Here is a 27,937-nt window from a genome sequence, read left to right on the forward strand (position 1 = left end):
AAGGCTTGTTATTTATTTTATTAGAAAATAGAGTGTTTATTTAAAGAACATTAAAAGGCCAAGGACCTGCATGAGAGTTGGCATGAGCAGGAGTGGATCTCAGGCTCAGCCAGACTGAGCGTTGGGATCCTCTCCATGGAGTCAGGGCCTCAGGGGAGGCCAGGGTGGGGGACCCTCGGGTCTAGCAGGAGGGCAGGGAGCAGTCAGTGCGCACCAGGACGCAGTGCAGAGCTGGGGCCAGTGGTGCTGGTCGGCCTCTGCAGGCTCAGCTCACCAGGTACATCCCTGTGGAGGCAGGGTTGTGAGGGGTGCAGGGGGGGCCCTTGCCCCTACCCTGGGATCCCCCAATCCTCTTCAAAACACCCCTGTAACTCACTGTTCCCACTGCCCCATGGACCCCAGCAGCCCGTTGTGGGGACAGGAGAATGGGGGTAGGGATGGGTTCACCAGAGGGGCTTCTGGCTCCCTGCCTTGGGTTCTTGCAAGGATGCCGGCCAGGGGACACTTCTTTTTTTTTGGCTGCACCCGCGGCACATGGGATCTTAGCTCCCCGACCAGGGATCAAACCCGTGCCCCCTGCAGTGGAAGCTCGGAGTCTTAACCACTGGACTGCCAGGGAAGTCCCATAGGGGACACGTCTTGATCCCTCTCATTGGGGCCCTGACCACCCCTCTCTCCACCTGTGCCCCCCATCTTGGGTCTCCAGGCCCCAACACCCACCTATCCTTTCCAAACACCCCAAATGCCTCTCCCACCCCCGCACCCTGGCAGAAGCAGGGAGTGGGGCTCGGAGCGCGGCCTGGTCTTGGCTCCGGGGATGCGCAGTGGCAGGGCGAGGGCGTACCTGTGGCGAACCTTCTCTTTACCAGCGACATGCGGTAGCCACTCCCCACCAGCTCCAGGTCCACGCCGGACAGAGTGGCCCCCTCGCTGGTGAACTGAGCAGCCACAGGGCTGGGTGTGCTGGGCCCCGAGCATGGCTCCCAGCTGGCAGACAGGCGGCCAGAGCCTGGGGAGGTCTGAGGTCAGCTGTGTCCCGTCCCCGACCCCAGTCCTGCTGTGACCTGGGCTCCTCCTCAGCCCTGCACCCGAGCCCTTTGATCTGTGGCTCTGTCTGTTCCGTCTGACTTCCTCTTGTGTCCTGCACCCTTTTCCTTTGGCCCCACGGGGCTGTGTGTGGTTTGCAAAGGAATCCTGCCTCAGGGTCTTTGCACCCCTTGTGCCCACCCCTAGGGATGCCCTCTCCTCCAGCTTTGTCAAAGCCCTTTCAAGCTTTCCTTGATGCCTACACTGCCCTGCTCCTAGCACATCCCCAATCCTCCCCTAGTTTGTTTTTAAAATTTTTTTAGCTGTGTCGCGCAGCTTGCGGGATCTTAGTTAACCAATCAGGGATCGAACCTGCGCCCTCGGCAGTGAAAGTGGAGTCCTAACCACTGGACTGCCAGGGAATTCCCTCTCCCCTAGTTGAAATAAGCCTCTCCCATTTGAGACCCCCAAGACCTTGGGCACAACCATAACTCACCCCCTGTCTCGGACACATCCGGAAGCTTCCATAGGAGCCGCTTCTCCTCCAGGTTCCTGGCATCAAGAGAAGCTTGGTCCGGTCTCCACCAGAAAGGACATTGGGAGCCCAGGGTCCCAGCTCAGTTGCCTCTTGGCTACATGACCCGAGAAAGCCGGGTCTCCTTCCTGGCCTCAGTTTTCCCATGTGTGAAATGGGGGTGGGGTATGGAGCAGCTGGTTCCTGAAGGCTCTACAGCCTTGCAGCACTTTTAGATGATGCATTCGGCCCTATTAATTTGGCTTCTTGGTGGCAGGTTCTACCTTTTGTACAAAACAAAGGCAACGTTGTGCAGTGACTAAAAGCCAGGGGCCACGAGTGGGTGGCTGGGTTGAAATCCTGGTGTGACCTAGGTAAGTGACTTAGCCTCTGTGTGCCTCAGCTCCCCCTCCATAAGTGGGGATGATGGTGGCCAACCCCTTGAGGGATTGCTAAAAGCCCCGAGCCTGTCAGTGTGTGCAGAACACATGGAACAAGCCTGACATGTGGGAAGCTCTCGGTGTCAGACATCATTATTGCTAGTAATATCACCCTTAGCTCCAAGCAAGGTGAGCCCACAGTGAATGGTCAGGCCTAAGATGGACCCTTCAGTTGGCGTATCAAAGGGAGGTCTGCTAGGTTCTGGGGGCACTGCTGAGCTTCCCCAGGCCTCCCACACGCCCTCACCAGGTGGCAGCCGGCTGCAGGCGGACGTTGGTCACAGGCTCCCCTACGGGCAGCAGGATCTGGACATTGGTGAGTGGCGTGGGCACGGCCGTGGCACCAGGCTGGTAGCTGTACTCCACCGAGACCTGAGTGAGGGTCGCCCCGCACTGCCAGTGGGTGCTCAGCTGCAGAGGCACGGACTGGGGACCGGGGCGGGAGAACTGGGGGAAGGGAGAACAGGAGAGAGGACACGGCTTGAGCCGTCCTGTCCTGTCACACCGCGCGCTATTCAGCCACACTGCCCCTGCCACGCCACCCGCCATTCAACCGACCTGACTGCACTGCCTAGGACACCCCAGGGGCTCTTTGTTGATGAGAGGCTGTGTTACAACACATCTCCAGCAGAGGGCAGAAGAGTGCCCCATTCTAACAAAGTCTTGGGGACAGGTGCCAGCTGCCAGGTCCTGGGATCAGACCTCTTCTAATCTGCACGATGGGGCCATCTGCACTAGTGGAGGCCAGGCCCCCCTACACTGCCCACCCCGCCTACAGCTCACCCCACGCTCATTGCTATCAGCCTCCATTTCTGCCGCCTGCTCACCCTCTCCCCACCCATCATCCCCTCCCTGCCCCCTCTGCCCCGCCCCATCCACCTGGCCCACCTGGTACCGCAGCAGCACTACGTTGTAGTAGGAGGCAGCTGGATTCTGTTCTGCCTGACGTTGCAGGGCTTCAGTCAGAGCCGCCATGTTGAGCCAGAAGTCTTTGGTCTCAGGGTCGCTCTGGGAGGGGTCACTGCAGAGACCGGGAATAATCACCCCAACCCTCGGGAGATGCCGTCCCAAGGGCCTCCAGCATCCCACCTACACCAAGGGCTTCCTAAAGATGCAGATTCCCAGGCTAACCTTGGGACCAGTAAAGCATAACTCCCAGGGAAGGGCGAGGGTGGGAAGCAAAAGACGGAAGGAGAGTGAGTTTCAGAGAGGGAGAGCAGCTTGCCCAGGGTCACACAGCAAACCCCGGGAGGCAGAACAGGAATTCAGAGCCGGGGCGCTCCTGGCCCCCACCAGTCCCTGGAACCCCCTAACTTTTCTCCCCTTCCTCAACAGTACCTGAAGAGCAGGTCAGCATTGGGATGGAAGTGCTCAATGGGGGCCGTGTGCACGAGGCGGAAGCTGAGGACCGGTGGGGGTGGGGTTCCGCTGAACACACGCACGATACCAGCAGGGAAGGTCATGGTCAGCTCCCCAGTTACTCGAGCCAGGCAGCTGGTGGGGGCGGGTGGTGAAGGCACTGGGCATTGGCTCAGGGCTCTGCCTGGCACCTCACGCTCCCCTCTCTCCTAGTTTCACGGTAGCCTGTGGCTCACCAGGTCCCTCAAAATCAGCAAGGCTCTGACCATGGCCAGCCTCCTAGCCCGAGCCTCCACCTTTTGTGTCCCTGCCTGGACAGCAATCCAGACACCAGCAAGAATCCACACTGGGCTGAAGGAGACAGGAACACCCCCTTCTCCAGTTCTCTTTTCCCCAGGCCACCAGGAAGCTCAAAGCAAAACATTCAGTTTCGTAACTGTCCTCAGCTTGGGTTTCCGGTCCAATACTCTCCTCCTCTTTGTGGTTTGATCTTAAGGTCTTTTTGGCTGGGCACCGCCCCCAGATTATCCCTGGTCCCTCAACTCACCCTTAACCTGCCCCCTCCACGGGTCTGGCCTCTGGTCTTGCTCCCTTCAGTTTGACGCCCACAGCAGCCTCAGAGGAGTTCCTCTAAACCGTGGCTACATCAATGCCTAGCCCTGCTCAAACGCCTTCCATGGTTCCTACACCCCTCAGGATGGGTCTGGTTGTTCAGCTCAGTGTTCGAAGCTGTTCCACGGTAAAGCAGATCATGAAACCCACTTGAAAGCTGTCCCTGCCGGAACCTAGATGCACAGCCCCCAGGGAACCCTGTTTGCCTGTCACCATCTGCACTGTGCCCCACCACTGTGTACCTGGGGTTGTGGCCACGGAAGTAGGCGTGGACATACTCAGTGAAGGCAGTGGCCACGGGCAGGGCATCCTGGGAGCCCAGGACCACAGGGCTTGGGCCCCGGGAGACTCCTGGGGGTGGCAGGGAGGGAACGAGGGACAGGCAGAGTGAGCACCGGTCCCAGGCTCCAGAACCCGCCCTCTGCCGACACGGCCTCCATTGTATCACTAAGCCACACACCCGGACCAGAGAAGGTGAAACTGAGGCCCAGAGAGGACCCACGTACCATGTCCTGCCTGGGATGAGAAGCTGGGCCGTTCTGGGATGGTGCTGGGGGCTGAAGAGCCCAGTGGGGAGGGGCTCAGGGAACGAGACTGGAAGGGAAGAAGATAGGCCGGCCTGTGAACACCCTAGCAGCAGTGCCCCAATGCTGACCCTGGAGGCGACCCCCAGCCCGGCTCCTGCCACCCCCCCTCACCCTACCAGATCCCCGTTGCTGCGCATGAGGGGACAGGATGCTTTCCTGGAGCGAGGTCTCCGGGGTGGGGCTGCCAGGCCCTCCCTGGCTGCAAGGTCAGCAGGTACAGGCATCAAGTCTGGGGAATGAGCATAAGAACAGACATGGCTGAGCTGCTGCCTGGGCCTCTCCAACCTCCCCAGGGGAGGAACTCAGCCCCAAACTGGGAGTCGGGCTTATAGGAGGAGACACCCTGATGGTTGGGAGTCCTAGGGCTACAGAGAAGGTGCTGGACAGGACTGTAGACACCATCTGCAACCCTGAGTCTCCCAGACACCAGACTGGTGGCTCAATAAGGGGTGAGCTCCCCATCACTGGGGGTATGCAAGCAAGGGCTGGATGCTCAGGAGGCAGGCACTCTACGGGGGAGTGGGGATTTGGCAGAGGCATTTTACCCAACATTTGGCAGTTCCAAGGGTAGTCTCCCACCCTGGCTTGTGTCTGAGTCACACCCTTCTAAATTAACTAATCATGGTGTAATACCTAGGTTCCCCTCGCTCTCTTGCTTCCCTAATGTCCCTGCTTTGCTCCATCTACAAACGCTCGCCTCCCCTCCTACCTACACCCCAGGCTGTGCCAAGGTTCTCAACAGGGTTGGATCCTTCATGATGCTGGGGCCGTCCTGCATACTGTAGGGTGTTGAACAGCCTCCCTGGCTTCCACCCCTCAGACCTCAGGTATACCCCACCCCCAAGTGGTGACAATCAAGTGACAGTGGTGACATTGCCAAGTGGCCCCTGAGGGGGCATAACTGGCCCAGTTGAGAACCTTAGTTCTACAGTAAAGCGCAGGCAACTTTATCTGTCTACACTCATGGTCTACACTCACTCCCCTGAGCCCTCCCTTGAACCAGCTCCAACCAGGCTCTTTCTTTAACCACGGATGGTACCAAGCCCCCCACCCCCCGCCACCCCGTCACCACTGCTGGGGACCTCATGTGGTCACAGCCCACAGTCCCTCTGACTCAGGCCCCCAGGAGCCAACCAGTAGCCAATCCCCTCCTTCCTCCCCCCGCTAGCCCTGCCCCTGCTCCACCCTGGGCGCTCTCCTACCCTCTCCCTGGGCAGCCTTCCATCCCACTTCAGCTTGATGATGTCTTCATGCAGCTGTCCACAGGGTGCTCCAGCCTGGCCTCCCCACCCACCTGACACCTAAAGGCCCAGACTTGACATGCCCCCACCCCAGCTTCTTCCGCCCCATCTTCCCTGCTCTTTCTGCCCTTCCCTCTCCTTTCAGCTGCCCTCAGGCCCTCTGCCCTGATTCCTCTGCTCTCTGGGTCCCGTGACTGTTTGCTGGCCTGCTCCCCACTGTTACCCCATCACCGCTTACCTGGACTCACCTCCCTGGTCTCTGGCTCTCATCCTTACCTACCAAGCGGCCAGAGAGCCTGCAATCCGAGCAGGTCCCGCCCCTTCTTCGCTCACAGCCCTCCCTCCTGTGGCTCTGACCCTGCTAGGGGTAAAACTCACATTTCTCCCTGGGACCACCAGCCCCCACCTGATCCCCTCTCCCTGCCGACATCTCCCCCTCCACTCCCTCCTTCTCCCTGTCATCAGTCTGTTCCATCCACACTGGCCTCCTAACTGTTCCTCAAAGGGTCTTGCCTGTTTCCACTCCAGGACCTTTGCACAGGCTGTGCCCTCTGCTGGGAATGCCCTTCCCCCCATGTCCATATGGCTGCGTCCTCACCTCCATCAAATCCCAGCTCAGATGTTCCCTCCTCAGGGAGGCCCTACCCTTCTGAGTCCTCACCAGGCACCTGCCACCTCCTGCCTTGTTAAATATCCATATCACTATTGTCCCTGCAAGGGTGAGGGTTTCTGCCTGCCTGGGTCCCGGCTGTGTCCCCAGCACCCTGTTCAGACCCTGGCCACATTAGGTGCTCAATCCTCCCCCAGGACTCAGATAACTCTCAGATTAGGGGTGGAGGAACTCACCTCCTCCAGCCACAGCCTCCACCCCCCAGGGACCCGGGGATGGTGCAAGGGGCTGTGGTGAGTCTGATGGCAGCATGGGCTGCGTCCCCCTCGACTCTGGGGGCGGCACCCTACAGGTAGGTGGGCTCTGTGGGGTGCCCGGGCGGGGAACCCAGGAATCCGGGGAGGGGCCGGGTGCCGCGTGGGACGGTGAGTCCAGGCCGGAGTCCTCCACGTTCTCGGGCGACGAGGAAGAGAAAGGCGAGGGGCTGGAGGTGAAGCCGAGACTGCTAGAGCCTGGGGGAGGGAAGGGGGCAGCCAGCTCCAGACCCCACTCACACGGAGTCCCTTCCATCCTCCCGCAGGCCACGCCCATGTTGAGGAAGGTCCGCCCCCATTCGATGTCTCCCCCACCCCCCCTCCACCCCAGGCCATGCTCTCTGGCTACTTTCACCTCCACTGATGCCTGCCTATACATTGTCATCCTCACTCCCACGAAGGCCACACCTTCTCGCCGGCTCCGCCCACTCGTGCCATGGCCTCGCCCACCCTCACTTTGACCCACAAAGGACCGCCACGTCCTCCCTCCGGCCTGGCCCACGGTCCTGACTACCGGAGCCTCCTATCCTTGCAGTGGCCCCACCCTTCCTCCTGCTGGCCGCCCACGTCCCCGAAGCCCCACCCCCATCACCTGTGAAATCTTCATGGTCAAAGGCGGACTCTAAGGGAGGCCCAAAGAGGTTCCTGGAAACCTGCTCATCCGATTGCAGCTTCTCTGCACAGCTGGGGACAGGGAATGGACAAGAGGGGTGTTTCCATGCCTCCTCCCACTTCAGGACCTTTGTACTTGCTGTTCTTGGTCTTGAGCTCTGTCCCCCAGATCTCCCTACAGCCCCCTCCTGCTCCTCTTCAGGGCTCAGCTCAAAGTCCTCCCCACCTCCTCTGCTACCCCTCCACCACGGCCCCAACTCAAGTCACCCACTCCTATTCTCCATCACATTGCCTGCTTTAGTTTCTTCACAGCACTTGGAAGCATCGAATATGCTCTAACTTATTTACTGTTTTAAAAATCTGAGCCTCCAGAACGTGACCCTGAGAAGGAGGACCTGTCTTGGTCATTTATCTCCAGAACCCAGAATAGCACAAGTACACATAAGGTGCTCAATAAATGTTCATCAAGTGAATGACTAAGTGGTCCCTCAAAAATGGCACGCCCTTAACTCCCTGCCAGGATAAGAGAAGGGGAGTCAGAGACATGGGGAGGCAGCAGGGGAGGAGGAGAGAGGCAGGCACGGCCCTCACCTGCCCACTCATGTGGGCCCAATGCCCCACCTCGCATGGAACCCACCTGCCAGCCCTTGGGGCAGATCGAGGCCTCTGTAGTTTCCCAGCAGTGTCCCCTGCAAGAGATGTACCTCCTTGAGCCTTTCTGTCGCCAGACCTGCACTGCTTCCCACTCCACACACCAAGGAGACCAAGGTTTGGAGCTGTCTAGTCAGCTGCCCAAGGTGACCAGCAAATCAGGCAGAGAGGGGTTCGAACCTGAGCCAACTTGTCTCCAGCTTTTGGCTTCTTTCCCAGCCCCAGCGATCCCTTCTGGCTCTCATTTAATTCTCATAATGACCTCATTTTATAAAAGGAGATCAGAGTGGGTAAGCAGTCTGCCCCAAGTTACAGAGCAGAGCTGGAATTCAAACCCACACCCACACTCCAGGCCCAGTCTCCCTTCCACGTGCTCCTCGTCAAACTCAAGACCCCTTAACAGGCTACTCACGTGAAGAATGGCGTTTCATGGTGCCCTGTGGACAAAGGGGTGGCATCAGGTCAGTGGCATCCAGCCAGCCCCACCTGCCCCCCACACAGCACCTCCCCACGCCTCACCCCGGGGCCAGGAGGGAGGATAAGGCTGCCGGCTGTGGCCCTGAGCTGTGCTGCGGCTGCCTCGGGGCTGCAGGTTGGGGCCCGGGCCGGGGCGGGCTTGATGTGCACGTAGAATTTGCGGGGCTCCTCATCATCGAAATCGGAGTCGCTGGACGAGAAGCGGGAGGGCTCCGCTGTACGTGCACTGCAGTCAAGGGGCCAAGCGGATTCCAACACCGGGTTTCCCTCCAGTCAGCCCTCAAATCCATCTCTTCCTGCTCACATCCCTTCGAGGCGCTGCACAATTCCATCTCTCACCACTTGCCACCCTTGCCTCGACACCATGTATTTGCCATTCTCCTCCCCCCACTAGCCTTCATACAAGCATGCCCTGTCCTAACTAGTAAACTCCTATTCAGCTGCTAAACCCCAACACCGGTGACCCTCTCCTCCAGGAAGTCCCCTTGGCTCCCCCTCTGGGGTAACCGAGCTCCCCGCTCTCCCTCTTGTTCAGCCCTGACCCCGCAGGGTGAGTGTCTGCATTTGAATCTGCTTGGTTCACAACTGGAGGCTCCCCTCAGGATGTACACAGAGAGGGTTGCTAATGGTGGGTGGATCACTGTGGACAGAGCTTTGTCCTTGCTGTGCCAACAACTGCCCCCAGAAGGCGCCAGGAGGATATTGTTCTGGGTCACATCAGGCCGGACAGTGAAACCTTCTTCATCCACCTCTGGACATGTCTGGGGGGACAAGTGGTGAGTTAGTTTTTCTGGTACCAAACCTCCCATCTCACCCTGCCATGCCCCCCCTCCACCTCTGGGCTCTGACTCAGACCAAGAAATAACCCCAATGGCAATAACGATCTTCTCGCAGTTTGTGGGCAGGTTCTTGGAGGAACAGAACATGCCGCAACCTGTCCTGAGGGGCAAATTGAGGCTAAGAGGGGACATCGGTCCCTCCCACGTGGTCCATGGGAGTTTGCAGCCATGGTGGGATTTGAACTTGGTCCCTAAGCTGTGCTACCTCTTGCCCCTTGAGCTCCAGGCTTGGCTTCCAGGTCTGGGTCAGGGGCCAAGGTGGGATGGACCCCTCCCACTTGCAGCCCGGCCTGGCCCCTCCCATGGCACTCACCCCTGAATCGGGCTCCAGGGAATCTCTGGGAATGCAGAAGGAGGTGTCAGTGTCAGCTCCCCCACCTCCTCTGGCCCTCCCCTCTGCCCCCAACACCGGACATGGAACCTGGGGCCAGCCCCTGGGCTGCTATGTTGTCCCAAACTAGCCCTGCAGGTGGTGGGAACTTGGGGCTTGCTTGGGGCCGGGGCGGTGAATTTGGAGTTAGCTGAGCATGGGGTGTTCTCAGTCAACTTGGAAGGGGAGGAACCCTGGAATTAGTCTGAATGTAGGGCTTACCTTGGCAGGGAAATAATGGGGCTAGCCTTGGCAAAGAAAAGAATCCTGGGCTAGCCTGGGCAAGGGTAATCCTGGGCTAGCCAGGGAGACCATGGTCATAGGGAAGAATGTGATACTAGTCTGGGCAGGGAGACTCTTGGCTCGTCTTAACAAAGCAAGAATTGCCAGGCTAGATTAGGTGGGGAAACAGTAAGGCCAGCCTTGACAAAGGGAGAAATCCTGGGCCAGCCGGGGCAGGGGGAACAGGCAGGCCCTGGTCTAGTCTTGGCAAAAGGAGAATTCTGGACTAGCTTGGGCAGCGGTAATATTGAGCCAGTCTGGGACAGAGGAGCTCCTGGCCTAGCCTGGGTAGAGGGACACATGGGCTAGCCTGGAATACGATTCTCCTGGGCTACCCTAAGCAGGGGCCTTCTGGGATACCCTGGGCAGGGGGAGGGATCTTGGGTTAGCCTGGGCCAGGGCTGGGTTGGGGGGCTTCCTCACACAGCTGCAGGTGGCTCCCGCTCCCGCCGGCTCAGTCCTGGGAGGCGAAAGGCCTTGGCTCCCCGCAAACGTTTCATTGCTGAGGACAGATGAGGGGGATGCAGCTGAGCCCTGGGGGTTCCCCTTCCCATTCAGCTCTGCCTCCCTCATCCCCGTGGTCCAGCCTGGGCATCCAGGCCCAGACGTACTTGCCTTCCTGCAGGGCAGCCGCACTGTACGCCTCAAAGTCCAAAGGCCCTGAGACAGAAAAGATTGAGAAACTCAGCTGGGCAGGGAGACTGGGCCTGGCAAGGGTAGCAGTATACCTTTGGCCACACCGTGGCACCTGGATTTGAGCTCAAGACCAGTCAGGGTCCAGGGCCTGAGCCAAGATGCTGAACCAGCCCCAGAGATGGTCATGAGTGGGATGGGCCAAGTGTTCTGGTCCTGCCTTGGATGGTTACCACCTTGGGATGGACTGGAGGGGGGCACTGCCTGAGTTATTTCTTCTACTTCCAGCATTTCTGGGTGGAACTTGGGTGGTTCAGGGGATGGACCATGAGTCTGTGCGGTGGGCTGAGCCTCAGGTGCCAGGATGATGGCCTGGGACTCTCTCTCAAGGGTGATGGGGAGCCACAGAGGTTATATGAGCAGGAGCAGGGCATGACAAACCTGGAGCCAGTGAAGGGCAAGAGTGGGGGCCCACACAAGGAGAGGTGGCCTGAGCTGGTGCTGAGCTACAGAGACAGGAGGGAGAAAAGACAGACCCTAGTGGCTGACTAGAGCTAGGGATGTAAACTGTGTAGCAGCATCTACTGAGTGCCTACTATGTGCCAGGTACACACTTTGCCCTTTATCTGCATCAAATTACTGAACATTCGCAACACCATTAGGTGGGGGTTATTATCATCCCCACTTTACAGATGAGGAAACTGAGACTCAGAGAAGGCAAGACAGACGTCCAAGGTCACACAATGAGAGACAAAGAAAAGACACAAACCCAGATATGACCCCCAAAACTTTTGCTCTCAATTCTTCTTCAACTCTGTATCTGGACATTTTCAAATTGGTCTTTTGCTCAACAACCCTCAATGGCTCCCTTGGGCCCTCAGGGGAAAGTCTGAAAGGCTGAGCTTGGCATTCAAGGCCCCTCTGGTATCCAGTTGTAAGAGATTTACACATAAGATCAGGCAGCAGTTCCTCTTCCTCTGTGGGCTGCTGAGTTAGATTTGTCATCAGCCCATTTTTCTGATGAGGAAAACGAAGCCCAGAGAGGTTCATTCTCTGCCCTCTTGAGTCCTGTTCCTTCCCTACAGCTCCACAGCCCAACCCCCACAGATGCCCAGACTCACCCGGCTTCTCCTGGCCTGTGCCCTTGCTCTCTGCAAACTTCCTCAGCAGCATCTCCACGCTGATGTTTTCTATGTTCTGCTTAAACTCCTCATGTACCTGGGCCAGGCGGACGGAGTGCGTAATCAGGCAGGGCCAAGGCCCTCTTGCCCAGAACCCCAGCTTCATTCCCCACCCCTGGTCCCACTCACCTGCCCAATCTGCACATGGGTGTCCTCCACTGAGTGAGCATAAGAGCCCAGCAGTGCCTTCATTTGCCGCAGGTGGGTCTCCTCCATGGCTTGGAAGTGCTGAGGCAGGAGGGAAGGGGCAAATGGGAAGGTGGGGCCACGAGGAGTGGCTATGTGACCCAGCCTGACCAATCAGAATGTTCCAATCCCCTGGCCTCAGTGATTGGTTTGGGGAAGAGCTCTGGGACTTTTGCTGGAACCATGGAAAAAAACACTTTCATACCCTGAGTCAGTGTGTTGGTGGATGCATGTGGGGGCTGCTGGTGTGGTGGCTACTTTGCTACACACACACACACACACACACACACACACACACACACACACACCTGGGAGGGCATGTCTGCCTGGGAGTAAAGCCCTCAGGGAGAAAAACAGACTTGAGAAGCAGAGAGGCACAACTTCCTGCCAATGCCATTTGAGCACCTGGATCCAGCCATACCTGAAGCTCTGCCCCCTGAACTTTTCAGTTCCCTGAGCCTATACGTCTCCTTGTCAGTTTGAATGAAGATTTCTATCACTTGCAACTTTCTATCACTGCAAAATCAGAAAAAAAATCTGATTCTTAATCCTGAGATTCCCAATCTGCTTTTCAAACATTTGGGTAGACAGAGACCCAGAGAGGTGCAGTGCCTTGCCAAAGGTTGCAGAGCTGGTGAGAGATGGAGGCTGGACCAGGAATCCAGGCTTTTCAGCTACCATGACATGTCAGGAGACTCTTGGCTTCTAAACCCTACACTGTCTTTCTTTAAAAACCTCATCAGTGATAATAAAAATAATAATACTAATACTTCATACAGTGGTTTCTATGCACCTGGTACTAGTCTGAAAACTTCACACATGGTGACTCATTTAATCTTCACAACAATTCTATGAGGCAGGTACTATTACTGCTCCGATTTTACAGGTGGGGAAACTAAGGCACAAAACTGATTTGGTTTTTGAACTAATAATAACAGTAACAATAGCTAACTGGCTCCAGAATTCTACGGCTTTAAGCCTGTGATTCTAAGGCTTCCGGAGTCGAGGGTTTGGAAGGTTCTGGACTTCTGGGGCCCAGAGCATCCTGGGCCCAGGAATGTGTAGGTCTCCAAGGTACAGATGCCTAGTTCTTACCAGAGCTGAGTCCAGCATCTTCTGCTCGAAGTCGGCACGGGCTGAGTTGTACTTCTCCACTGAACGCCGCAGGCTCTCTGCTGCCTTCTTGGTCTTGGTCTCTGCCTAGGAGGCACGGGGAGGGGATGGGGTTGAGAGGGTGACACTCAGGGCACTTCCCCCGGCCCCATCCCCCAGCACGTAGACTCCTTGGGGTGCTCCGCATGTATGTGGTTCATGCAGGTTCAATGACCATCGCTCTGTGATATGTTTTCACTCTCCCAGCAGGCAGCTCCGTCACCCCTCGGCAAACTCCTCTGACCTGTGTGGGCCAGCGGTGGCGAGGGACCTGCAGCTGTGTGCCCACCTTGTCCATCTCCTTCTGGCTGGTGCTCTCCCTCCGCAGCCGCTCCTGGTCCATGCAACGGTTCAGGTAATTCTCGCGGGACTTGGGCAGGAGCTGGCTGACGCCTGCAAGGACCTGCACAGCGTCCAGGGTGCCCACCGCTTCCTCTTTGCACTGTCGGGGGCGGAGAAGAGCATGCGGGCCACCTGAAGCCACCTGCTGGGGTGCAGGACCTGAGCAGACCCCAGGTGAATGCTGTGAAATTCCCAGCTTCCCAAACTCTGTGGGATTCCAGGTCCTAGAGAATACTTTTTCTGAGTATTCTATGAATTGCAAAAATTTTAACTCTTTAAATAGGTAATATTTACACATAATTCACATTTCAGAAAGTTTTAAGGGATGAGTTCAGGTAAAAACCTCCCATTATTACCATGATACTTCTCCAGAAATAACTGGCACATGGACCATCAAATGTGCCCATTTTTTATGATAAATGGCAACAGTCCATACTGTTAAACTCACTGCTTTTTCCACTTAATAATTCATTCCCAAGATTGTTCCATGTCAGCCTGTAGAAAACTTCCTTGTTCCTCAATTTTTAAAAAACGGTGGTAAAATACATATAACATAAAAGCTGCCATCGTAACCATTTTTAACTGTACAGTATGAAGTACTACCAACTCCCTTTTTTAATAGGGGTTAAAAACCACAGACTCAAGACTTCCCTGGCAGTCCAGCGGTCAAGACTCCGCACTTCCACCGCAGGGAGTGCAGGTTCGATCACTGGTCAGGGAACTAGGATCCTGAATGCCGCAAGGTACGGCCAGAAAACAAAACAAAACAAACAAACAAAACCCCCTGCAGATTCTAGGGATCTGTAAATGCAAAGCCTTTATGACTCTAGAATTATAAGCTTCGAATATTTTGGGATCCCGAGAGTCTAAGGTCTGGCTCTTCCAGGGTCTAGAAATGTCAAATAACAAGATCTGTAGCTCCTGATGCTCTAGATCAGGGGTCATTTTCACACAGCACAGAATATTCTTCTTTTGATTTTTTTTTTTCAACCACTTAAAAATGGAAAAACTATTCTTAGCTCAAGGGCTGCACAAAAACAGGTGGTGGGCTGGATGTGGCCCGCGGGCCGTAGTTTGCAGATCCCTACTCTTGAATTTTGAGACTGAAATTCACCAATGCTCAAGTCTGTGAGATTCTGAGTTGGATGTTGTGGAATTAACAGAATTCTCAGAGGCACACACCAGGGGCTGGAGGTTCCAAGGCCCCAGAAGTCCTGGGATCCTGGGAGCCGCTGGCATCCCCCATCCACCAGCCTTGCGGTACCCACAGCACACACCTTCTTGTGTGCCTTAAGCTGTTCCTCGCTGTAGCGGAGCACGTCCTTGATGAGGTCCTGCAGCTTCCGTGTCAGCTCCAGGTGGCAGAGCGCCAGCTTGTCTGAGGAGACTCGGAAGACCTCCCAGAGTGGGGCGAAGGTCCTGGAAACAGGTGGGGTCACACATCCCGGGCCCAGCAGGCCCAACCCCCCAGGGACCCCTCATACAGCATGGCTGGCATTGGCTCAGGCATCTAATGTGTGCCGGGCCCTGCTAAGCATGAACACGTATGAATTCATTTAATCCCCACTGCAGTTGTGTGAGGCGGGCCTGTGGCAGATGGGGACATTGAGGCATGGGAGGTTCCATAACTCACCCAAGGGCCCTCAGCAAATGAATATCAGAGCCGGAATTTAAACCCAGGCCCAGGCCCCGCAGTCCTCTGTCTGGACTCCAGGCCCCGCCTGATACTCACAGGCAGCTGAGACTCAACCTGCCCAAATCAAGTTTGCGGGGCTTTCCCACCTCGACAGAAGACCACTCTGGCCTCCCCACTGCCTTCATTCTCTGCTGCCGCCATTTCGGCCCCCGACAGAACCTTTGCCCCACAGGAGCCACAGGGAACTTTGCAATGCCAACGGAACCACATCACATCCTGGTTTAAAAGTCACCTGTGTGTTGGGGCCCTGTGGCCCCTTCCCTGTATTTCTCCCCTACTTCATCTCCACTCTGTCCAGGCCCTGCAACCATGCCAGCCTCTTTGCTCTTCCTTGAACACGTACGGTGCGTTGCTGCCTCAGGGCCTTTGCACTAGCCGAGCCACCTGCCTGGGTCTCTGTCCTGCAGACACCCCCATGGCTGATTCCTTCGCATTATTGAGGTCTTGGCTCCAGAGATAGTGTCCAGCCTCTAATGCTCCTATTTTGTTCTCTTCCCAGCACTTTTCTCCCTGGGAAAGGACTTTGTGCATGTTTGTGGTTAATAACCGTCTCGTCACACATCCCAGATGTACACCTATGAACAGGGCATGAAGGTGACTGGAGGCTTTATCTTTCTTGATTGCCCCGGGCCCCCTGGTGCCTTGAACAGTGCCTGGCACACAGTATGTGCTCAGTAAATATCCAGTGAATGAATGAATGAACTAGTGAATGAATGAACTATATTCCTCTGTCCAATGAGCCCCATAAGCAGGGGGATGACTCCCTGTTCCACATATCACAAGCACGAAGAGATGTCCACCCAAGGGCAGGCTCCTGTTGCCCCCCAGCGCCCCACACCCTTGGCCACTCCTGCCCCACCCAGAGCCCACTCACCCCACCGAGGTCCCGTTGCTGGCCAGCTTGGAAAGTTTTGCCATTGCCTTCGAGTAGGTCTCCTCGATGGTGGCCCTGGGTAGGAGGACAAGGCAAGGATGGGGAAGGTTCTGAGCACACTTGGGAAAGGCCCCACACCCCTGGGCCTCAGTTTCCCCATCTCAAACATCTGAGCAGTGGCTCTCCGGGAGAATGATACAGTCCCCTGACAGGGGGAGGTGTTCTGGAAATTCATGGGAGAGGTTTTTATCCTTAAGTAAAACATCAGTAGTAGTAGCAGCAGTAGCAACAGCAGATAAAAAAATTTGTAAGCACATAATATAAATGTTTTATATGCTTTGTCTCATTTAATTGCAGAAGACAAACTCATATTTCCTTTTTCCCTCTAGACAGACACTGCTAAATGCCTACCTAATATCCACTCACATTTTCATCCTAATAGAACCTCAGTTTTGTTTGGGGTAGCAGTGTGCCCAGTTAAAACCAGTTACCCATTGGGATATTTTCTGATAGAGGCACCCATGGGGTAGCATAAGCAACAGTGGATGGACCCAGGGTCTGAAGGCCCATAAAATAAAGAGTGGCCCCTGTCCTGTATGGCTGCGACAGGTCCCACGTGACAGCCACAAAGAGAAAAACCTGGTTAATAATCCTTTGGACTTTCTGCCCAGATTTAACGGGCGTTCAGCTGCTGAGAAGCTGGGGAGCAGAGGCTGCCTTGCAATTTGAGTTTATTATGTTTTCTCAGACGTCGGAGCATTGACATGCTGAGATGTAGATTATTTCATCATACATGATTTTTCTTTTATCATACTCAGGGCCCGAGACTGAGTTTTCAAAATTCTCCTTGTAAGTAGGTCGTATTAGCGTCTCTTCAGGGGGAGGCGTTAGAACCTGGTGATTGTCATTTAAGATGGGGCATGTGGCTGATAGTATTGAGAACCGTTGGTTTGGAGGGTCTTCAAGCCCATTTGGTTCCTGGAGACCCCAGGGGCCTGGATCCTTTCTGGCAGGGTGTGGTGTGGTGGGAGGATGGAGTGGGCAAGGGAAAAGGGGGCACCAGGGTTGGGGCACAAGATGAGCATGGCTGTGTGGACTGTGGGACATGGCCAGGGGGTGGGTGGGGCTTGGGGACCTCACCTCTCCCGGATGAAGTCTGCCAGCTCCTTGGTGGAGATGGGCCCCTGCTTCACGCTGTGGTACAGGACCTCAAAGCCATGGTTCTTCTCTCCCTGCAGGGAATGGGGGTGGAGATTGAGAAAGGGGATGGAGAGGACATCAAGGTTACCTAGCAACAGGGGCTGGGCTGAGGAGCTAACCAGAAGAAGTCCATCCTTTGGTTGTAGGGATTGGTTCAGGCCTGAGCCAATCAGCCTGTTGCATTTCCCCCTGGTCACAAGGATTGGTTCATGGGCCTTAATTTGGTCCAATCAGAAAGAAGCCTGGGTGAATTCCCTGGTGGTCCAGTGGTTAGGACTCTGCGCTTCCACTTCAGGGAGCCTGGGTTCCAACCCTGGTCAAGGAACTAAGATCCCACAAGCCACGAGGCGTGACAAATAAATAAATAAATAAATAAATAAACAAAATTTTAAAATAAATAGAATAAAAATTAAAAAAAAGAAAGAATCCTGGGATTTTTCTCCCATAGTTGAGGGAGAGACATTCTCATTCACTGGTTGTCTCTCTCTGTCACTATCTTTCTGTCTTTGTGTGTGTGTGTATCTCTGCCTTTGTTTGTTCCTTTCTCTATCAGTCTCTTCCCCTGTTTTTCTCTCTACCTTTCCATAAATGATTATGTGGTCACAGGAGATACTGGCAACCAAGCGGAAACCATGAACTCTGGAAAGAAGCTGAACCTGAGAGGGTCTGAATAAAAAGTGTTGAGTAGAGTTGCTGGATCAAACCAACCCTGAAAGCCACACTACTGCACAACTTTTCAATTTTATGAACTAATATGACCCCTGTTGCTTAAGTCACTGTAGTAGTTGTGTTTTCTGTTCTCTTCAACATGAAAACTCCCTCTCTGAGAACCCCACAAAGCAGGATGCAGGTCTGACGCCTCTCTCAGGACCCAGCAATATCCAGTACAGGGTGGGGCACAGAAAGGGCATTTCAGTTTGCTGAATAGATGGACAAAAGTTATTTTGCTCTTACCTGGGACTGGTGGGAACAGAGCCTCTACCCTGGTGCCTGCTGATGCCTTGCACCAAACCTCTTTCCTCCTAGTTCTGGGGTCACCATGGTGGGAGAGGCCAGGGCTGTGCTGTGTGATCCAGATCAGTCACTGTCTCTCTCTGAACCTGTAGTGGCTCCTCATTAAGATGGGGGCAGGGAGTCACCTACCTCTCATATGGGGATGAAGTAAATACCAAGATGATCCACATCACGGTCCCCTAAAGCCCCAAAGGCAACCCTAGTTTTTGCTAATTCATGGTATTACTTAGTTATCATTTTGCTTTAAGGTTGCTCTTGTTTCTTCTCCAAATATATTGATTTAAAAGGGCAACGCTTACCACTATTCTCTTTTTTCTTTTTTTTAAAAAATTTTTTCTTATTTTTAGGCCACACCACACGACATGTGGGATCTTAGCTCCCCGACCAGGGATCGAATCCATGCCCCCTGCAGTGGAAGCGCGGAGCCTTAACCACTGGACTGTCAGGGAAGTCCCTACCACTATTCTAAGTGGAAAGCCAGGACCCCTTGCCATAATGAAGGGGACGGGAAAAAATAAGGCAACAACTATGTTTTAATGCCAGCCAGATTCTGTCACACGTGAAAGGCAACATGTCTGAACACTGAGCTGTCAGTTAAAAAGGGTGATCAGCTGGGGTCGGAGGGAAGTAGAGATATTTTAGCACCAAATGGGGCCTGGTAATTAGACTGAAAGAGGAAGCTCATGGAGGGATCCAATGTTATTTAATTCCCAACACAAATCACTAAAGTGATCCCTTTGGGAGCACTTCACAGACCCTCTGGAAATGATGGTGTCCTCCATCCTCCTCCAACCTGAGGGGTTCACCCTCCCAGTTACCTGGAAGCTTGAAGGATAAAGCCAGAAGTCACCACCAGATAATCCCTCTTGCTGTGCAAATGGAAAAATGGAGGCCAAGACTGGGGAAGACCCAGGACAGCCTCTTGGCCTCGCCAGCAAATAGCAAATGGTGCAGACATGCTGCTCTTTCCCACCACGGTATCTTTGCTGGGGCTGTTACTGTCACCTGGCTCACTAGCCTGCAACTTTTTCGACCCATCCAAATTCTTCCACCTCTCAAGGATCACTGCCAGGCCCTCCTCCTTCAGGAACATTCTTAGACTCTCCTCAGACCCCCACTTCCCTAAACATTCATTGTTGATCCCTCCAGCTCCCCAGGAATATATTTTCTCTCTTCTCATGTCTAGAATTATACTTTTTTTTTTAAATTTAATTTTATCTTTGGCCTCGGCTTATGGGATCTTAGTTCCCTGACCAGAGATTGAACCTGCACCCTTGGCAGTGAAAGCACGCAGTCCTGACTACTGGACCGCCGGGGAATTCCCTAGAATCGTACTTTCAAGGCTCAAGTGTCAAATCCTCCTTTTATGCACTGGGTCACTCTGAGCCAGTGACTTCACCTCTCTGGGTCTCAGTTTCCTCATCTGACAAATGGGGACAATGACAGCACTCACCTCCCAAAGGTCTTGGTGAGATGAGGCTGGTAAAAGACACAGGGCCTCCTGCACAGTGCTGAGGGCTCAGCAAACAGCCACAGCAGGCCCCTGCCCACCCTGCCCAGGGGATCCTCGGGTGAGGCTGCACCAGGCACCGCCGCCCAGGCCAGCATCTGGAGCTGACTCACAGCCAACTGCTGGCCCGTTTCCCAGACCTGGCAAAGCCCCCAGCAGTGTCTGGCTCCCTCGGGCTGGGCTGGCAGCCGAGGGTCCTGGGAGGGGCTGTCTCGGGCCTGTGTCTTCTTTCAGAACCACTGGACTCCAATCTTGCTCCCACGCCAGCCCCAGAGAGATCTTTCTAATACAGCTTGATCACGTCCCTCTCTTGCTCACACTTCCCCCGTGGCTCCCCAGTGCCGTCCATGCCTCCAGACCTGACTTGGTCCAACAAGACCGGGGCATCCCTGTCTGGCTTGATTTCCCCTGACTGGAGCCTCCTTCAGGCCAGTCAGGGCCCCAGCGTCACCCAGCAAAGAGTCACCAATACTAACAATAGATTAAAAAAGAAACATTATTTAAAAGAAACAGACATTCCAGGGGTACTACCTTAGTCCTGGGGAAGCAGGAGTTTCATCCCTCTTTCCCAGATGCAGAGACTGAGGCTTTGAGATGCAAAGCCACCTGCCCAAGAGCTCCCAGAAGAGCCCAATTCAAATCCCAAACTCAAAGCTCTTATCCACTGTGTACCAGGCTATCTTTGGAAGGAGGAGTTGGGGGTGGCTTCTATTTTCTCTTTGCTGGTCTGAATTTTCTGCAGCGAACTTGCATGCCTCATACAATGAAAAAGAATTTAAAAGAAATGTAGGTGCCGCATTCCATTAAGAGAAATTTAAAATAAATGTAGGTGCCGCTGTCAGGGTTCCAATACTTGGGCGACCACCGATCCTCAAACAGGTCAACCCCCTTACACAGATCGCCACTAGGGCCTCAGAGACTGGCAGCCCTTTGATGGGGTCACACAGCCATTCAGAGGCAAATCCAAGGACTCTGACCCTTGGGAAGGAGGTGGAGGTCCGTCCCCCCGGCCCCCCACCCCCGCAATTGGCAAGGGGATGCGGCCCCTTTAAGAAAGCAAGTGCTAGTAAGAGGAGCCCCAGCTGGGGAGGGAGAAAGGCATGTTGCCATGGGCAACCAGTTGCCTAGCAACTGGGCTTCCTCTGCAAGCTCTGGGCCTGCAACTGAGGAAGGGGCTTTCTGCCCTGGTCCTTCCCTGATTCTCCTGTTCACATATCCTCTGTGGCTCCCCATTAGCCTAGCTCTGCGGGAGGAGTCCTTGTGCCCTCAACTGGCCACCCAGTGTCACACCTCTGGATTTCTGCCCAGGCTGTTCCCCCTGCCCAGAATGCCTTTCTGACATCCTGGAAAATCAGCCTTCAAAGCCCATGGCAAACACAGCTCTGTGTCCTTGCTCCTCCTCTGGGCATACCCAAGGCTGGGTTCAGCCCTGACCCTACAGGGCTGGGTGTATCTTACTGGCTCTGTGTCCCCCAGACTGGGGGCTTCTCAGGGTCAGGGCTTGGATGGAATCTCTTGGGGGCTCCAGCATCTCCCAGAGTTGGCTGGGTGTGGGGTGGTGGTGACAGGGAGGGAGGGAGGGAGTGAATGAATAAAAACAAGTCTGTCTCACTTGGCTCCTTGCATCACAGTATGTGGTCCCCAGCCTGGAGGGCAGACAGGTGAGGGGGTCCCTAGGGGTCAAGTGAAGAAAACCCCCCAACTCTCCAGGATGGGGAAGATGTGGAAATTCCCTGGCTGGAATGATCCTGGATACTGAAAGTTCAGTCTGGCCCTGGGTTTGAGCCCTGACTCTGCACTTTCTCACTGGGCAACCTCAGGTGAGAGATTCCTACTCTGGGCCTCAGTCTCCCTGTTCAACCTGTGACTTGCCCAAGATCATAAGGCCTATGACGTCTGGGGGTATAGATTCAAACCCAGCCTGACTTTTCCCACTTTAACTTCTACCCCCTGCAGACCCTCCATCTGCCCAAGACTCTGCCCATAAGCCCCCAGGTCCCTCCATCTCCATAAAAGCCCCCACAGCCCTTCCAGGAGCCCCCACCAAAGTAACAGCGGATCTTACTTACCCAAAAATACTCCCCAAAATACGACATCCTGATGGCCTCTATGGAGACCCCCGAAGGCTCCTGTCTGGTGCCTATCTGAAGAGAGAGGCAAGTTTGAGCTGTAGTCATAGCCAGCTCGGGCCTGAGGAAGGGAAATTCCAACTGCTCTCCTTATGGAGGAGGGAGAAAGAGGATGGAGAAGGAACCAAAAACCCCAAGGCTGGGAGTATGCCAGGGCCCCTGAAATGATACAGCTCTGGGCATGGTCCTCAAGTAGCTCCCAGCCTAGGGGGACAGAGCTGGATACAGATGCCCAAGCCCTGTGGGGTCAGACTAAATGAAGAGATACGGGCTAGGGGAGCCTAGACTAGAGGAAGGGGCATAGGGGTTGGGGTTTTTAAGCATGAATGGGAGTTCATGGTCAGGGATGGGTAGAAAAGCTCTAGGCCATTTCACAGATGGAAAAACTGAGACCTTCCCAGAGGGGAAGCTACTTGCCAAGGTCACACAGCCAGGAAATGACAGTGGATTTGCACTCGGGCCAGCTGAGTCCCAACTTGAGCACTCAGCCCCACGCTGGGCAGCTCCTGTAGGAAGAGGGTCTGGTGAGAGGTGGACAATGGGACTGTGATCAGCCACATGGCAGTCGGGGTCCTTGAAGTGTCCCTAAGGTTCCCTTGGGGTCTCCTGAATCCCTCTACAACAGTCTCCATGTCATGCACACTCCTGTGATGGAAAGCTCATCCCTCACCATGGTGACCCAGCTGACACTGGTGCCCCCATGAGTCCCAACCCTGCCCCCTGGAAGCCAGTGTGTTCACCTGGTATCTGAGTCACTGTCCAGCTCCGTGCCTCAGTTTCCCCATCTGCAAAACAAGAGGGAATGCCTAGAAGGGGTCTTGTTGGAGGACCCCAGGCCTCCCTGCAGAGGGGGCAGGGCCAAGCCACCAGGCGAGGGAGGGACACTTGGTGTCCTTGGCATGTTCTTGAGGTTGGGCTTGTCACTGGAGCCCGTAAGCCTCATCCATAATTCATGACCCTGAGGGCAGCTCAGCAGCAGCTGGGAGCCCAGGAGGCACAGTGGCAGCAGGGACGGGGCTGGTGAACACAGGATGGGAAAGCTCCCTGGGCCTCACCAGGAAAGGACTGACCAAGGCCCTTGGACAAGGCTGCCCCTTTCTGAGCCTCAGTTTTCTAATCTTGAAAGTGAGTTTAATTCGACCCATTATCAGCTAGCCCCTGGTCACTCGACTTCTGTAAGTCACCCAGCACCCACCATGTGCCTACCTGGCCAGGACAATACCAGGGTCCATGAGATGATTCAGCCCCGGGCCTGCTCCCTGAGGAGCCCTCAGTCTAGGAGAACAGAGCTGGACACAGATACCCCAGTCCTGCAGGGTCAAAGCTGAACCAAATGGAGGAACAAGGACTGGGGGACCTGGACTCAAGGAGGGGGCGTGGAAGTTGGGGTTTTAAAGCATGAATAGGTGTTCACCAGGCAAACAATTATTTGATTCAACAAACATTCCCAACCACCACCCTGTGCTGGGTGATGCTGGGGCCCCTGAGAAACTCTAGCTCCTAGTGTAGCCCCTGAGGAAAGCCAGCCTAGCTGGGGACATGCTAAGCTGACATCCCAAGGGGGAAAAGCCCTAAATTCCCATCTCATTTCTTAGTTTCTGGCCATGACCTAGACCCTGAGCATCTCCAAATCCCTTAGAGTTAGGCTAACTGATAAGGGAACCACTAGTCCCATGTGGCAACTTAATTTTAAACTAAATAAAATTATATACAGTTAAACCCCTAGTTCCTCAGTTGTGCCAGCCTTGTTTCCAGGGCTCAGGAGCCACATGGGGCCGGTGGCCACCCAAATGGAAAGCACAGATAAAGTTCTGCTAGACGGTGCTGCTCTAGAGGATCCTAGGAGCCACCGGGCCCAAGTTCCCCAGAAACCAAGCATCTTGCTACTGTTTTCACAACTCCCATTAGATTGCCCCTCCCCCTACACATACACTGAGCACAAGTGTGTGCGCGGCGCTGTGCCCAGCTCTTCACAGGTACCACACATTCATTCAACCTTCACAACCACACCGTGAGGCTCAATCCCAACTTTACAGATGAGGAAACTGAGCCACAGAAAGGTCACTCACTGGTCCCAGGTCACTATGATTTTGTCCCTGACATGTCTGCAAAAGAACTCCTGTTCGAAACTTCCACACGTGGCTCTGGATCTCCATCTTCCCCCGACCACCCTGCCATCCCTCCCGCCACTCAAGAGTCGTAATGGGGGTCGGGGTGGCAGAGCAGAGGGTGGTCCTGCGCAGGCCCCAGCCCGGCCCAGGAAGTGACACCTACTGTTTCTCCTGAAACCCGGGCCAGGAAGAAGGGTCTCCCTTCTGATCCTGAGCGGGGCAAGGAGGGGCAGTGGGGGCCTCCTGGCCTGGGCTCAAACTCACCAGACAGTGAATGGGGCCAGAGCCCCTGTCAGCTGGGGCAGGCACCAGGAGACAGCCACGTGGCCCCTGCCACTTCCGGTAGCACCAAGCAGCGGCCCCTGTGCCTGGGGGACAGGAAGTTCACCCTGCCCCGCCCACGGCCCAACTGCCACCTCCCCTCCCCCTCCAGACAGCACCCATGGGACCTCCCTGGCACCGTGCAGGTCCTGGGTGGGTAAACTGAGGCCCCTAGCCGGGGCTATTATTACCGAGCAAATGACCTTGACAACAATTGTGAAATAATAGTACCCACAAATTGAGCACCAACCCTGGGCTAAACATTCCACATCTCATCATTCTGAGGTGGGCCAATGATGCCTGCTTCACTGGGGGGGAACCCAAGACTCAGAGAGGGGAGTCCACCTGCCCAAGGTTGCACAGCCCATGAATGGGAGCACCAAGACTCGAACCCAGGGCCGCATGAGGACGTTCATAGGCCAGAGGCACTTTTGTTTTCATGGGCCCCTTCCCCCAATAAAAAAAGAGAATTTAAACTATATTTTACAACTACATTTGGCATAGAGACAAATATATTAATACCATATATTAAATGTTTTCTTTGACCCCAAAGCTTGTTTTTTTTTTCCCCTTCTGATTTTAAAAGAAGTTAAAACACCTTTACAGACCTCTAAAATACTGTGCCTGAGACATGGTGGTCACTGTGTCTGATGAAGTCAGCCCTGCGTGAACCCAGGTCTCCCAGCCTCCATAGAGCCAGGGCAAAGCCCAGAGATGGACAGGGACTTGCCCAAGGTCACACAGCAGGTTGTCAGTGGACCTGGATGCCCCCATCCTCTGGCTGCTGGAAGTGGGGAAGAGTCCTTCCGGGAGGTGGCTGACACAGGCTCTGGGTGCTGCCCAGATATCCACCCTCCCCAGCACCAATTCCCAAAACCTTGGGGCTTCTTGCTGGTTCAGCATTAGAGCAGGTCTCGGAGCAGATAAAACAAGACAGGAACCAAGTCAGCAAAGAAGGCAGGGCTCCTGTTCCTGATGGGTTGTCTGGAGCTCCTGACCTCTCACTCGGTGGCCTTGGGCTGCCCCTCACCTCTCTGGGCCTCTAAGGTTCTGCGAAACAGGATCTGTCATTTTGTTCCCCCTTGGACTCCAATTTGCTCACAGTAGGGCCAGTTTGGGGTTTTTCTCTTCCTTTCCTGTGACTGGCCGCTTGGCCATGCTGTTTCAAGGACCAGCTCTGTCATGTGCTTCCTCCCCTCTAAGGCTGACCACCAGGGCTGTGCCCATTTACACAATCTGGCATGATTCTCACAATGGCACTTGGAAGCAGTGTCTCAACTCAGCCATTACCCCAATGAGGCAACTGAGGCACCGGCCCCATGTCACACAGTGACTGGGTTGTGAACGGCATCTGAGCTCACGCTCAGGAATTTTTCAGTCCTCCCGCCCTGGTCTCCTCCCTCTCCATCACTTCACTTGGAAAACACCTATTGAGCACCAACTGTGTACCTGACTACCGAGCTCTGGAGACACAGCAGGCAACACCCTTGCAGACTTCCCTCTCTCCTACCCCTGCCCCAACCCGAGTCAGCTGTTGACCCCATTTATGCTCACTAATATTGTAATTAGTATTATAATTACAATATTATAATGATTATAATATTGTATGATAATGATTGTAGTATTATAATGATCATGTCTGCATTTGCAGCACTCCCATTCTCACAGTCTGCTCTGATCTTCCAAGGGGGATTCAGCCCATTTCACAGAAGAACACATCAAGGTGCAGAGGGGCAAAGCCATGCACAGGAGAGCTGGATTTGAACCTGGGAGCGTTGGACTCCCAGCCCCACCACAGGGAAAGAGCCCCAAGGGATAGGGGATAGACTGGCCCAGCGCCTCCCACCTCCTCCTGCCCAGGATCCTGCCCAGGTACCGGCTTTGCCCCTGGTGTGGGTGAAGGTATGTGGGTCAGTGTGTGCCCTGGGCAGTCCAGTGGGTGCGACCAGGGTGGAGGAGCCCCTGTTCTGATGATGGCAGCTTGGCAATATGTTTTATTGTCTGGCAGAGCAACCCTTCCAGCAATGCCAGAATGTGACCATCAACCCATTTTGCAGTGCAGTAAACTGAGGCTCAGAGGCCAGCAAGGCATATGGGGAGATCTCCAAACCTATTGCTCTCTCTCCTCCAACCACCAACATCTTTAGCAAAAGGGTGGAGTTACATTTGGCAAAAGATGGGGAGGGTGGGTTTCAGAATCTGTAGAATACAGGCTCCAAAGCCCACTTTCAAATAAAAAAAAAAAAATCAAGGCTCAGGGAGGTCTGTCACCTGCCCAAGGTCACCAGTGAGTCAGGTCCATCCAAAGCCACCTCCAGGTCCCCACTGCGGCTGGGGCAGGCGAATTCTGGGATCCGAGGCAGATGGAGGGGCCACCCACCCCCAACACTCCTCCGCACTCCACTTGCCGCCAGCCTCCAGCAAGATCCTAATTTACGATTTATTTTAATCCCTGGGAACAGATGCTCGCTGCCCACCCCCCACTGAAGCAGTGACCACCACCAAGTCCATGCTCCAAGTCTCTCTAAGCCTGGCCTGGCCTGGCCCTGCCAGGCAAGGGACCCCACACTGACCCCTCGCTAGAATTCCAAATTTGGGGTCCCTGCAGAGGACGCCAGTGAAAGGCCCCTCCACCGCCCATCCTTGTGCTCGGGGGGCTGGAAAAGGACACTCTAGAGGAGGGACCAGGGGACCCCCAGCTCCTCGGCCAGGCCTAGATCGGGGTTCATAGCAGAGAAAAGGGGTTCCTCATCTTGGTCCCAGGGGTCTACAGGCCAGAGCTGGGAAAAGGGAAATTGGGACCCGTTTCGGCTGTCCTGGGTCCCAGGCTGGAGGGAATGTGGCGTCCCCATCTCTGCCCCGGAACCTAGACCCAGATCCAGGCTTAGAATAAAGGGATCTGGGGAGGGGGTCTCGCTTCATAGCTGCCCCGCTGCACGCTCCAGTTCTAGGCCAGGAGATGGAGGATTTGGGAGGGGTCTCTAGCTCCCTCCGCGGATCCCCGATTATCAAGGGGGAGCGGGGGGAAGGACGGGGCGCCAACTGCGCAGCCCCCCCACCCCCTGTTCTCCATCCCTCACACCCCGCCGCGCCTTTGACCCCCGGGGCCGCCGGGCTGCCAGGCGCGGTGCGCGTGGGGGGCTGCGCGGGCCAGGGGGTGTCGGGGGTGTCTCGGTGAACAGCACTTACCTCCCGAGCTCGGGCCGAGCCCCGCGCCCGCCGCCACCTGCGGCTCGGTCGCTGACACACGAGCCCGCCCCGCCCCTCCTCTCCCCTCCCCTCCCCTCCCCTCCCTCCGCGGTGCGGCGCGGCCGCCAGCTGGCTCCGCCTTTGGGGCGTGGCCGGGAGAGTCCCCACCTCCGCGGCGGCCTGGAGGCAGGGGCGGGCTCTGAGAGCGCGCGGCCAGCCATTGGACCATTTAGGAGGCCAGCTCCGCCAGCCCAGCGCGCTGATTGGCTGAGTCGGAGAAGCGGCTCCTTTTTTTTTTTTTAAATCTCCATAATTTAAAGCGACAGGTCCCGCTCCTTCCACCTGAGACTGGGTGGGAAGGGTGACTATAGTTTATTGAGCTCCCAATGTGTGCCAAGCATTGAGAAGGACTCATTTGATTCCAAGCCTGTGAGCGGGACATTACTGATCCTCATTTTACAGATG

At 55.2% G+C, this 27,937-nt stretch overlaps 1 protein-coding gene across 1 annotated transcript; it reads right to left on the minus strand.

Moving 5' to 3' along the window:
* Positions 1–27,537, minus strand: FCHO1 (FCH and mu domain containing endocytic adaptor 1). The gene is made up of 29 exons (XM_082381125.1): positions 27,473–27,537; positions 22,592–22,636; positions 22,265–22,357; positions 21,792–21,862; positions 17,139–17,230; positions 15,999–16,073; positions 14,706–14,847; positions 13,376–13,528; positions 13,030–13,134; positions 11,878–11,976; positions 11,689–11,785; positions 10,550–10,594; positions 10,358–10,436; positions 9,596–9,620; positions 9,147–9,204; positions 8,486–8,664; positions 8,379–8,403; positions 7,953–8,004; positions 7,296–7,387; positions 6,626–6,901; positions 4,655–4,767; positions 4,458–4,545; positions 4,194–4,302; positions 3,319–3,474; positions 2,869–3,001; positions 2,228–2,427; positions 1,523–1,578; positions 845–1,009; positions 1–285 (listed from the first exon to the last, which is right to left on the minus strand). Exons 4-29 carry the CDS (start codon positions 21,816–21,818, stop codon positions 266–268), a joined length of 2,661 nt encoding a protein of 886 aa, XP_082237251.1. The 5' UTR covers positions 21,819–21,862; positions 22,265–22,357; positions 22,592–22,636; positions 27,473–27,537; the 3' UTR covers positions 1–265.
* Positions 27,538–27,937: the final 400 nt, after the last annotated feature.

This window comes from Balaenoptera borealis (assembly GCF_965194805.1).
Source record: "Balaenoptera borealis genome assembly, chromosome: 2".
Classification (NCBI taxonomy): domain Eukaryota; kingdom Metazoa; phylum Chordata; class Mammalia; order Artiodactyla; family Balaenopteridae; genus Balaenoptera; species Balaenoptera borealis.